At 41.9% G+C, this 12,216-nt stretch overlaps 1 protein-coding gene across 5 annotated transcripts in view; it reads right to left on the bottom strand.

Moving 5' to 3' along the window:
* Positions 1 to 12,216, bottom strand: part of pde1a (phosphodiesterase 1A, calmodulin-dependent) — a 462,032-nt gene that overhangs the window by 25,301 nt on the left and 424,515 nt on the right. For all 5 annotated transcript variants that reach the window (XM_059647187.1, XM_059647188.1, XM_059647189.1 and 2 more), the window contains one exon: positions 6,062 to 6,249. In XM_059647187.1, coding sequence (XP_059503170.1) covers positions 6,062 to 6,249 — 188 coding nt within the window. The remainder of the gene's footprint in view (positions 1 to 6,061; positions 6,250 to 12,216) is intronic.

Raw genomic sequence — 12,216 nt, 5'->3', positions numbered from 1 at the left:
TGTTCAGCAACACTCTCCAGGGCCTACTATTAAGTGTATAAATCCCGCCCTAATTTGCTTTTCCAAAATGTAACATCTCACATTTATCTAAATTAAATTCCACCTACCACTCCTTGGCCCATTGGTCCATCTGATCATAATCCCACTGTACTCTGAGGTAACCTTCTTCACTGTCCACTACACCTCTAATTTAGCTCCAGAAGTGTGTCATAACATCTTTAAGCACATCATTAATAAAAAATTGATTTGGCTCTTCCCCTTACTGGGCATTGCCTGTAAATTGATTAATTAACCACATGAGTAATTTTGTGTGGGGGCTGAAAAGTTGTATAGGTGATTTGGTGGTTTGCAAAAAGCCTTCAGTTGTGTGTGGTAACCCTTCTGATTATAAAATAAAGCAGCTGGGATCCAAGGGTTCTTGTGGTGCAGTAATTGTGTCCTTGCCTTTGAGCTAGGTGGTCTGGGTTCTAGTCCCACTTGCTCCAGAGGTGTGTAAAAATACCCCCAAACAAACTGATGAGAAAATGCAATTAAAAAAAAGACTGGACTCTTCCACAGAGAGGGAACACACAGTGTCCACCCATCCTCTCAAGCTTTCAGAGAGGTGTGGGCCACTGAGGTGAAATGCCTTATCTCATCCTCCAACTCCCTTTTAACTTAATCCACTCTCTCTCTCCCTCTCTTTCCTCATTTTCATTGGCAGTGGCTGTAAGATTGAATTAGAAACCCAGGTGAATTGGCGTTTGAAAATTCTGAGGTGAGATAATGTATCTCTGGATAGAAAAAGAGAATAAAGCAAAAAAGAAGTAGGTTCTTGGGTTTCCTTGGGGAGTGTCCAGCAACATTCTTGATGAGTTCTGAGGAAGGTGGGCACTGTGGGTGTGGAGTGTATTATTTCTCCCCCCAAATCCATTTTAATTTAAATTCTCTTTCTTGACCCTATAAAAAAATGCTGGGCTCTTACTCAGTGGAGATTAGCTTCTGGGCAGGGAAATGGTCCAAAAGGGAAGGGTGAAAAACTGGCGTCTGTGCTAAACTATAGTCTACAATAAAACTCTTTAGACAAAGATTCTTTAGAAATTGCCAGCCTAATGAAGATACTTCATATGGTTTGGTACCTAGCTCTTGTCCTCCCTCCATAAATCCTCAACTCCGTGGGTTAGAGATGGCTTCCCAATTTTTGTCAGTTTGACAGTGCCCATCATTCCTTAATCAGACATAATCCAATGCTCTTAAATCTCACTTCCCTCCACTTCCCCTACTTCCACACCAAGTGTCAGCACTGAACATGCACAGCTCAAATTACAGTACCGGTAAGATGCTCGATACGGGAGACTTCACTTTTCAATGTTACCGCACATTACCCAATACAGTTGAGATGCAGTACAGGTTCCATGCATTGCTTTAGTGTGTCTTCCTATTAAACCTGTGGACCAAACTCAGACACACATGGTGGCAACAATGTGGGAATTATCAAGTGTCCATTCAAATAATCCTATAAACTCTTGTAGGATTCAGTGAACAATTAGAGTCTGTACTCAAAAGTCTTCCACTGAGACATTTAAATAGCAGCTCTTTCTCCTGAATAGTATACTGCTGATTTTAAATAGGTTTTAGCTCTTTTATTCTATTGGATTGTATCTGATTTTTAAGTCGCTACAACAGCATGTCTTAAACTTGGAAATGGAAGAATGTCTTGTTATTTGTCTCTCTGAGATCAACCCTTGAACTGACTAGTTAACTTTTTCCCCTAAATAGGTCACTGAGTTGAGAATATTTTACAAATCCAATCAATAATCAGCTAAGACAGTTTCTATGACAGATTGAAATATTCACAAGATGAACCAGGGAAATTGTTGTGAGGGATCAGCTTCTGGGCCATCAGATACAACCAGCCAGTATTGCAAAAAGTCAACCTTTTGCTGTCCATTACTTGTTGCTCAGTTCTCAAAATAGCGGCAGCCTCCTGTAGCTGATCAGGCCAGTATACTCTTGATGGCAGCTCAATAGTTAAATTCCAGGCCATCTTATTGGTAAATTTTTGTAGCTACTTGTCTGAGGTAATAACATCACTGAGTTAAATAATAACTTCATGTACATCATCACACTACCAAAATGTATGATTTAGGTGTTATTCCAGGAGAGCTAAGCAAAACCCTCGAGGCATCAAAATTAAACAAGTCAGTCTCTAGGCGAATCATATAAATTAATGTCAAGGGAAGTGAATTCAATCAAAATATCAAGATTTAATAAAGCATTGCGCAAAAACAATTACAGCAGTGCTCTCAAGATGCTATTTATCTGAAGGAATAAGCACATTTCTCCTTTGCTGTTAGACCAATCTCTGCTAAGTCCTTGTGATTTCTTCTTAATGATTAACCATCTTCCATTTCCTAACTTTAATATATGTTCTTGTAGTGACTTAAAAATTAAATCCAGTAGCATAAGAATGGTAAAACTTATTTAAAGTCAGCTGTACAATATTTGACAGTTGATAGGAAGAGCTGCTATTTAAATATCTCTTTGGGAGAGATATGTAGAGTACAGACTCTAATAGTTCATTGAATCCTACCGAGAGTTTATAGGATTACTTGAATGGACAATTGATAATTCCTACATTGTTGCAATCAGGTACACCTGAAAAGGCTTACAAGTAAAATAGCAAGACACAGTAAAACAATGCGTGTAACCTGTACTGTATCTCAACTGGATAATGCTCAGTAGCATTGAAAAGTAAAGACTAATTTGTAGAACATCTCAGCTAGGTCAAAGATAACAAGGTGTAGAGCTGGATGAACACAGCAGGCCTGGCAGCATCAGAGGAGTAGGAAAGCTGATGTTTCAGGTCTGGACCCTTCTGCAGAAGGGTCAGCTTTCCTGCTCCTCTGATGCTGCCTGGCCTGCTTTGTTCATCCAGTTCTATACCTTGTTATCTCAGACTCCAGCATCACCAGTTCCTACTATATCTTAGCTAAGTCCTTGTGATTTCTTTTTTATGATTAACTAATAAACAATCAAATGAAAGCAATCTGTAGTCACTTTATAGATTCCTTTTCAATGGAAGTAACTACAGATTTCCTGTTGCAGTCCTGTATTTTAGTTGAATTATAAATTAACATTTCAAATGTTTCCCAATGATTTGGTAGGCAGCTAGCTTTTCTGTCACTGTACTCTACAAATCAAAACATTTGTACATTTGTTCTCTGGTCTCTGCAGTTGGGATCATATTTGGCATTTTACCATGGAATCTGTGGTGATGAAATGGTCTTGTGCAGTAGCGTTAAGATGAAGGAGAAATATACGCTACATGACCGACACATCTACTGTCTTCACTGAAAAGGAAGCTCAGAAAGATGTGAAACAGAGGTTGATTCATTATTACTTAGATTGTAGAAGCATAAATGACTAGTTTCAAACCCAAGATCACATTTTTGTGTTGGAGTAAGGCAGGATTGTAACTTCCTTTCAAGTGATGCCTGCTGGTGAGGATATTTATGTGGACTTGAGGGCAGTGTTAATCTCAGTTGTTGTGCTTGTTGTGTCTTGTTGTGGTAGCATTTGCTTTCTAAGTTGCCAATAAGCATGTGTAATCAGGTGATGAAGAGTTGCTGAAACTTGTAGAATTGTAGAACAGCAACTGTAATCTTTTTTGTAAGGTGTGTTCAGGAGGGTTTCCTAACTCAGTACGTTGACAGGCCGACGAGGGGAGAGGCCATTCTAGACTTGGTGCTCGGAAACGAGCCGGGGCAGGTATCAGATCTTGTGGTGGGAGAGCATTTTGGTGATACTGACCATAACTGCCTCACATTCTACATAGCTATGGAGAAGGAGAGGATTAGGCAGAATGGGAGGATATTTAATTGGGGAAGAGGAAACTATGATGCGATTAGACATGAGTTAGGAAGCATGGATTGGGAGCAGTTGTTCCATGGTAAGGGAACTATAGACATGTGGAGACGGTTTAAGGAACAGTTGTTGGGAGTGATGAGTAAATATGTCCCTCTGAGACAGGCAAGAAGGGGTAAGATTAAGGAACCTTGGATGACGAGAGCGGTGGAGCTTCTAGTGAAAAGGAAGAAGGTAGCTTACATAAGGTGGAGGAAGCTAGGGTCAAGTTCAGCTAGAGAGGATTACATGCAGGCAAGGAAGGAGCTCAAAAATGGTCTGAGGAGAGCCAGGAGGGGGCACGAGAAAGGCTTGGCAGAAGGAATCCGGGAAAACACAAAGGCATTTTACACTTACGTGAGGAATAAGAGAATGGTCAAAGAAAGAGTAGGGCCGATCAGGGATAGCATAGGGAACTTGTGTGTGGAGCCTGAGGAGGTAGGGGAAGCCCTAAATGAGTTTTTTGCTTCTGTCTTTACGAAAGAAACCAACTTTGTAGTGAATGAAACCTTTGAAGAGCAGGTGTGCATGCTGGAATGGATAGAGATAGACGAAGCTGATGTGCTGAAAATTTTGTCAAACATTAAGATTGACAAGTCGCCAGGCCCGGATCAGATTTGTCCTCGGCTGCTTTGGGAAGCGAGAAATGCAATTGCTTCGCCACTTGCGAAGATCTTTGCATCCTCGCTCTCCACTGGAGTCGTACCTGAGGACTGGAGAGAGGCAAATGTAATTCCTCTCTTCAAGAAAGGAAATAGGGAAATCCCCGGCAATTATAGACCAGTAAGTCTCACGTCTGTCGTCTGCAAGGTGTTAGAAAGGATTCTGAGGGATAAGATTTATGACCATCTGGAAGAGCATGGCTTGATCAAATACAGTCAACACGGCTTTGTGAGGGGTAGGTCATGCCTTACAAACCTTATCGAGTTTTTTGAGGATGTGACTAGAAAAGTTCCACAGGGCTCTGTCCTTGGGCCTCTACTGTTTGTAATTTTTATTAATGACTTGGACGAGGGAATTGAAGGATGGGTCAGCAAGTTTGCAGACGACACAAAGGTCGGAGGTGTCGTTGACAGTGTAGAGGGCTGTTGTAGGCTGCAGCGGGACATTGACAGGATGCAGAGATGGGCTGAGAGGTGGCAGATGGAGTTCAACCTGGATAAATGCGAGGTGATGCATTTTGGAAGGTCGAATTTGAAAGCTGAGTACAGGATTAAGGATAGGATTCTTGGCAGCGTGGAGGAACTGAGGGATCTTGGTGTGCAGATACATAGATCCCTTAAAATGGCCACCCAAGTGGACAGGGTTGTTAAGAAAGCATATGGTGTTTTGGCTTTCATTAACAGGGGGATTGAGTTTAAGAGTCGTGAGATCTTGTTGCAGCTCTATAAAACTTTGGTTAGACCGCACTTGGAATACTGCGTCCAGTTCTGGGCGCCCTATTATAGGAAAGATGTGGATGCTTTGGAGAGGGTTCAGAGGAGGTTTACCAGGATGCTGCCTGGACTGGAGGGCTTATCTTATGAAGAGAGGTTGACTGAGCTCGGTCTCTTTTCATTGGAGAAAAGGAGGAGGAGAGGGGACCTAATTGAGGTATACAAGATAATGAGAGGCATAGATAGAGTTGATAGCCAGAGACTATTTCCCAGGGCTGAAATGGCTAGCACGAGGGGTCATAGTTTTAAGCTGGTTGGTGGAAAGTATAGAGGGGATGTCAGAGGCAGGTTCTTTACGCAGAGAGTTGTGAGAGCATGGAATGCGTTGCCAGCAGCAGTTGTGGAAGCAAGGTCATTGGGGTCATTTAAGAGACTGCTGGACATGCATATGGTCACAGAAATTTGAGGGTGCATACATGAGGATCAATGGTCGGCACAACATTGTGGGCTGAAGGGCCTGTTCTGTGCTGTACTGTTCTATGTTCTATGTTCTATGTTCTAGCAAGAACCAGCCCATCAGGTGATGAAAATAAACGAAATAGAGCAAATATTTTTCAACACAATTAAAGGTAACAATGACATCTTCACAGATTATTGAGGGCTATCTTGGACACTGGGTGTTCATATGAATTGAAAGGGTATTATCTGCTGGAGTGACACCAGTCTGATACTTTAGAATGTTTGTACTCACATGGTTAGAATAATTAGATTTTCAAAACATGAAAATCACTCCCACACACCTTGAATTGCCAGCTCTTTCCATTTTTCTTTGTTTTGCTGAATGATATCCATCCAGTTCAACTTAAAGCATTTTAGATCCACAGTAGAGATGGAATATTCTGTGGAACAACCTCCATCTGATGGTACACTCCTTACACTGTGTCTTCTGGTTGAATCTGTAGTGGCTCCCACTCCAATACTGGTAAGACTTTAATAACACAAAAATCATTCAAGCTAATTACTGATGTATGAATTGTGGCATATCACTGAATGAAACAGAAGCATTTTAAACATTAGTTAATTATTTAATAAGGATGACTAATGCGGGTCTATATAAAGTCATTTTAAAAGTGAGTCCCAATTACTATTAGTTTTTGTAATGAAAAATATTCAATTAAATAAAACTTATTTCTCTGTTTGCTGTTGGTTGTCATCATGCCCATTTCTGTCTTATTTCCTTGGACCTTTAATTTCTGATGACACTTTCATTTAAAAGAACAACAATTTCTTACACAGTTTCTACATTTTTCTAATTTTAGCTTCAATTTTTTTTATATCTGTATAATAACTTGCAAACCAAGGACACAACAGGAAGCAGAACCCACTGGAATTGACAGATGGAGAGGACACAGAGAGGAAAAAATAGGAATTATCAGGAAATGCAAACAGCTAATGGGAAATTGTCACTATGTTGCACAGAGATGGTATATCAAAAGAATAAAGCCACAGTTTAGTTAACAGAGTAGAGAAAGAGATAATTCCTTGCTAGTATGTCAAGCCACCCTCATACCAAATTGTAGGATGCTTCGCTGCAGATGTGAGTGCCAGCGATCGGATTGTAGAGGCAGAATTTGTGGTGTTTGAGGAAGATGGCAAGCATCCTCAAAGCAGAGAAACTGCCTGAGCCTCAGGGAAGTGACTAATTATGTTAAAAATAACTTTTCTGATATCCTACGCAGAGCTTAGAGAGGCGTATGGACCAATTTTTCAAGGAATTGGGAAGTCGCACAACTTCCCAATGAAATTAACTAACCACAAAAACAAGAAGCATTTAGCTCAGCCTATACACGGAACATATTTTGGCCTGAGAGGGAAAACTGAAGCAAAAGTCACGCAATTGATATCGGTTTTGTTCAGCTGTTAGAGAACCTGAGAAATCCATATCAGGATTTTTGAAGTGGATACCCTCATTTGGTCGACTGAGCTTGGGGAACACCATTTGAGTGCAGGCAATCACAGACCCTCACGCAGGGCACAGCCTGAGCAGAGGAACCCTAGGCCCAGCCCACAGCAGAGTTGCACAACAAAGCCGAGCTTCAGCTAAATGGCTAAAACATTCTTCAGGATCTGGGCCAGCAAGCCTTTGTAGTTGCTGCCAGGACAGGGACTCCAGATAGCGAAGGAGTCCTACAAGGCCTGACTTGAGTAAGAAAACTTGTAGGCTGGTACCCAAGAGAGTGCACATCCTGGAACATCCTCCTACATGTGGATTGGAGCAATTAAATTGTTTTCCAATGTTCAAATCAGAACTGATTGGTTAACTGGTCACCCAGTTCCCATTTGTTTGATACCAGCTGTATCTGTGGTCACAGAACCTGTCTTTGCCAAGATTCACTCAGTTTTCCAACCCTTACATTTACACGAAACTTCACCCAGACTGAGAACATACATTGGGGAACCGTTGCAGGTTAAGGGGACGACTTCAGTTCCAGTTTCCTATGAGAAGCAGTTGGTGCCGTTCTCATTGATTTGAGTAAAAGGCTTGGGGCCAAGCCTATTGAGACGGAATTGCTTGAGAAAGGTTCACCTGGATGGGTTTAACATTTTTCACTTGGAAAATGGCTGCCTCAGTGAAGTCCAAGTGAAATGCCCAGGTGTTTTGCAGGAAGGGCTTGAGACTATCAAAGGGTCCAAAGCTACTTTGCATGTTTCAGAGATTTTGCAAAGCCTGCCCGGTACTATTTGCTTTGTGGGCAAAAGTAGAGGGAAAAATCAGGAAGCTAGATGGTGGTGGAATCTTTGTGGAATGAGTTCAAAATGACTGTGAAACCTGATAGATCAGTTTGCCTTTGTGGGGATTTTAAGCAAAAGTAAACTGCTTCTCACAACTGGGTAAATATCCGATCCCTCATTTAAAAGACTTGTACACAAACTATGTGGGGGAGGAGACATGAGCCGACCCCATCTGCAATTATAAGTGGATGAGGAGTCCAGAAGTACGCCACAACCAACACCCATAAGGGTTTATTCCAATATACAAGACTGTCATTTGGGGTATCATCAGCCTGCGCCCTTTTCCAGTGGACCACGGAGAACATTTTACAAGGGCTACCCCAGGTTGTCATTTATCTGGATGACGTGCTAATAACTTGGAAGGTCAATAAAGAGCACTTGGAGAACTAAGACATAGTGCTTAAACATTTCCCTTCTGAGGCGCACACCTTAGAAAGGTAAAATGGATGTTCCAGACACCCGAAGTGACCTACTGGGTTACAGAACTGACAAAACCGGGGTATACCCATTGGAAGATGAAGTGAGGGTGATCAAAGGAACCCTGGCTCTCACCTCTGCACCGGAACTTAGGTCTTTCCTTAGCCTAGTGAATTATTACGGAAAACTCACATGTAACCCTGGCACCTTTACACCTGCTATTGAAAAAGGGTCACGCTTGGAAATGGCCAGGTAGCCAAGAAGTAGCCTTTAGGGAAGCTGTTGGCCCACTACACTCCAAAGCGAGAGGAGGTGCTTACATGTGATGCCTCCCATACAATAGCAGAATAGGGTTAACTCCCCAATGGACAGGAATGCCCCATAGCAGATGTTTTCCAGACTTTGGCTGATGCCGAACGCATATATGCCCAAATAGAGAAGGAAGGTTTGACAGTAATCTTTGGTGTAAGGAGGTTCCACCAGTACCTATATGGATGGGAATTTGTCGTTGTAACAGATCACAAACCCCTGCTAAGGCTACTGAAGGAAGACAAGGTGGTGCCACCCATAGCTTCCAGTAGAATTCAGCAGTGAGCTCTTATTCTCAGTGTGTACAAGTACAAGTTGGAACACCATCCAGGAAGCCAAGTGGCTAATGTGAATGCCTTGAGCTGCCTCCCACTGGCAGATAATCCTCTGATGGTGCATCCCCGGAACAGTCCGTTTTAACCTTCCTGGACATCCTTCAGTCACATTCAAAGTGGTTGGGCGTGCATGAGGTTTGTTCAGCAAACTCAGGGGGGACAATTGAGAAACTGCAAGCATCGTTCGTGATACATAGGCTCCTGAAAGTATTGGTCATGGACAATGGGGTGTCATTTCCCGGCAGGGAATTTGAATATTTCCTGAAGTCAAATGGCATTTGATACATAAGAACAGCTCCATACCATCCATTGTCCAATGTTCTAGCGGAAAGACCAATACAAACATTGAAGGAAGGCTGAAAGAAGCAGTCTATAGTGTCATTTGACACAGAACTGTCCCGGTACCTGTTCAATTAGAGGACCACCACACCACATCTCGCCATGCACCACCACCCCTCACATCAACAACATGGAATAGCTCCAGCACAGTGGCTGAAGGGGAGAAGACTCTGCACCAGATTCAACCTAATACTCCCAGAAGTGGGGAGGGAGGGTGAAACAGCAGCAGGAACACCAATGCTGCCACATGCCTCTTCTAAGTGAGAGAGACAATTTAATTTGGGGGACGAAGTTTGGTGCTGGAACCATGGGAATAGCCCTGTATGGGTACAAGGCAAGGTTGATGTGAGGTCAGGTCCCATCACTTACAAAGTTTGGGTAGGTGATAAGGTCCTGAACAAACACATGGATCACCGGAAAGCTGTTACCTCACAAATGGGGCAGAAGCAAAACATATCTGGGCCTCGGAACAGCGTTTTGGCCTGTCAAAAAATCACAGGTTCTTCCTCTTCTGTTTAGTGTCGAGGAAACCTCAGAGTGCGAGGTAGATGCAGCCTTACTACTGGAAGAACAGAAAGAAATTCTCCCGAGATGCTCTGGATGTAAGAGACGGACTACATGCTGCCTGTGTTACAGTTTGAATCAGAGGAACCCGATCTGGGGCGAAAATATCACAGGAAAAGCTATGAGAGCAAGACCAGGCCCATACCCGTGAAAGTGGAGGGGGTAGGGATGTAGTGATTGAAACCAGCTGGATCTTGTTGGCTATGAGAGCCCTGATTAGGGTTAGACTTTTACTTTTATTCTGGGCTTTGAGTAAGTCTAGTACTTCTAAAACTTTGAATTCCTTTGATAAATATTTTGTTTTTACTCTTTCAATTCTGTAACAAACACTTAAAGTGTCTGTACCTTGGTAATTACTACCTAGGATGGCACCAACACAGTGACTAAACTTTTCATTTCACTCATTTGAATGCACGTAATAATAAAGGCTTTTCCATTCTATTCTAACCTGGACCAATCAGGAACACTGTGGATGACCAATATTCAGGGGATTTAGCACCACCTCGGTTCAGGGGACTGACTGAACGGGCCGGTCACAGCCAGTGTACTGTGCACAGGGAAATAACAGGTGTCTTGGTGATAGGATAACAGCCTCTGCACATTTGTTTCAAAATTACAAAGAATCCAGCTGAGCTATTATTTGGACGCAGGTACACACTAAGTTCCAGAGCTGAGAGACATTAATGTTGATCAGGAGCTTCAGGATCATAATGCTCAGAAAATGGATGCTGCAATGTTTTTTGCAGATTAAAGATAGGAGTTAGACTTTCTAATGTATTGTCAAGTGATGATATATTTCAAAGGTAGATAATTCTGCATAAGACACATACATTATTTTATAATGAACCTAGCATGGTCATCACCAAAAAGGAACACTGTCACTATGCATGCTCCATTAAGTGTACTGGATGATGGAAGTACTTCATGAGTCAAAAGTGTCATAGTGGTAAAGTTATTGCAACAGATGCACCGAATGAGAGAGCTGAGGTGAAGCTGACATCCAGCATCCAGAAGTCAAAGCTAAATCAAATCAGTATCCAGAGGGAAAAACATCGGATCTGTGGAGCACAATGATATTTCCTATTACTGATGCAAGGACCAGAGTTCAGAGACGGCAGCAAGTCCATGGCACAAGAGAACACAAAAGCCAGATGAAGATTTGGAGTGGTTTAGCCATAGAACCTAAAATGAAAAATCAGTTCGGAAAAATAATTTTTAATTTAAAACAAAAAACGGTTTATACGAAACACTGCCCTTAAAGGCAAATGTGTTGAGAAAAACAAGTGAAACACTGAATGAAGACTGGAAATAATTGGACAGCGCTGACTGAACTTACTGTACTTTCCTAATCAAAGAAATTCAATTACACGATGAGTTAGGAAAATTACGTTTAGCTGCAAATGTGTTGCAGTATGTTTGGAAGAATGGAGTCTAGCCTCAAAGACTGAGTAGAAAAATCATACAAGTTTTGAAAAAGGAAGAATGATGATCGCTTCCTTTCCCTCTGTGTGTGTGTGTGTGTGTGTGTGTGTGTGTGTGTGTGTGTGTGTGTGTGTGTGTGTGTTTGTGTGGGCTTGAGTACTAGATACTATTGGGTGTTTGGATAAGAAAGTGAAAGGAATATCTGGTAACATATTAGAGATTACCTGATCGGAAGGCAAGACCAGATAGCACATCTAACAGGAGGAAGAAGAAGTCTGCATTGAAATCTTTATGAAATCACACTGTGAAAGTTAAACCAGTGATCTTGAGTGCTGCTCTTTCAGTCTGAAATGTGACTATGTCAAAACTATCTGAAAGCACTTGGTGAACTTTCACAAGGCACGCAACAAAATCAATTGTGGAACTACATAAGGGGCCCACTGGGTGGTGCTAATTCATAAACTAAGTGCAACAAAAAATTGAAACGCTCAGTGATCAAACGGCTGTTTTTTTGTCCTGTCCCCCTATTTTTACATTCGCAGTAAGAAACAATAATGCAGGGGAAAAGGCATGTTATTAGATATCCATTACATATTGTATGAATGTAACCTCAGAAAACAAACTAAAACATCTGTGAAGAAATTACTTCTCTGATCACTTCATACATGATGCAGATCTGGAGCTTTACACCAACCTATAAAACTAACGGAAAAGATTTGGGTTGAATGGGCAATTTACACACCAACTGATTCACGGTATTGTGGAAGTGTAAAATT

Source organism: Stegostoma tigrinum, chromosome 7 (genome assembly GCF_030684315.1).
Source record: "Stegostoma tigrinum isolate sSteTig4 chromosome 7, sSteTig4.hap1, whole genome shotgun sequence".
NCBI classification, from domain to species: domain Eukaryota; kingdom Metazoa; phylum Chordata; class Chondrichthyes; order Orectolobiformes; family Stegostomatidae; genus Stegostoma; species Stegostoma tigrinum.
This window is presented reverse-complemented; position numbering and strand designations above follow the sequence as displayed.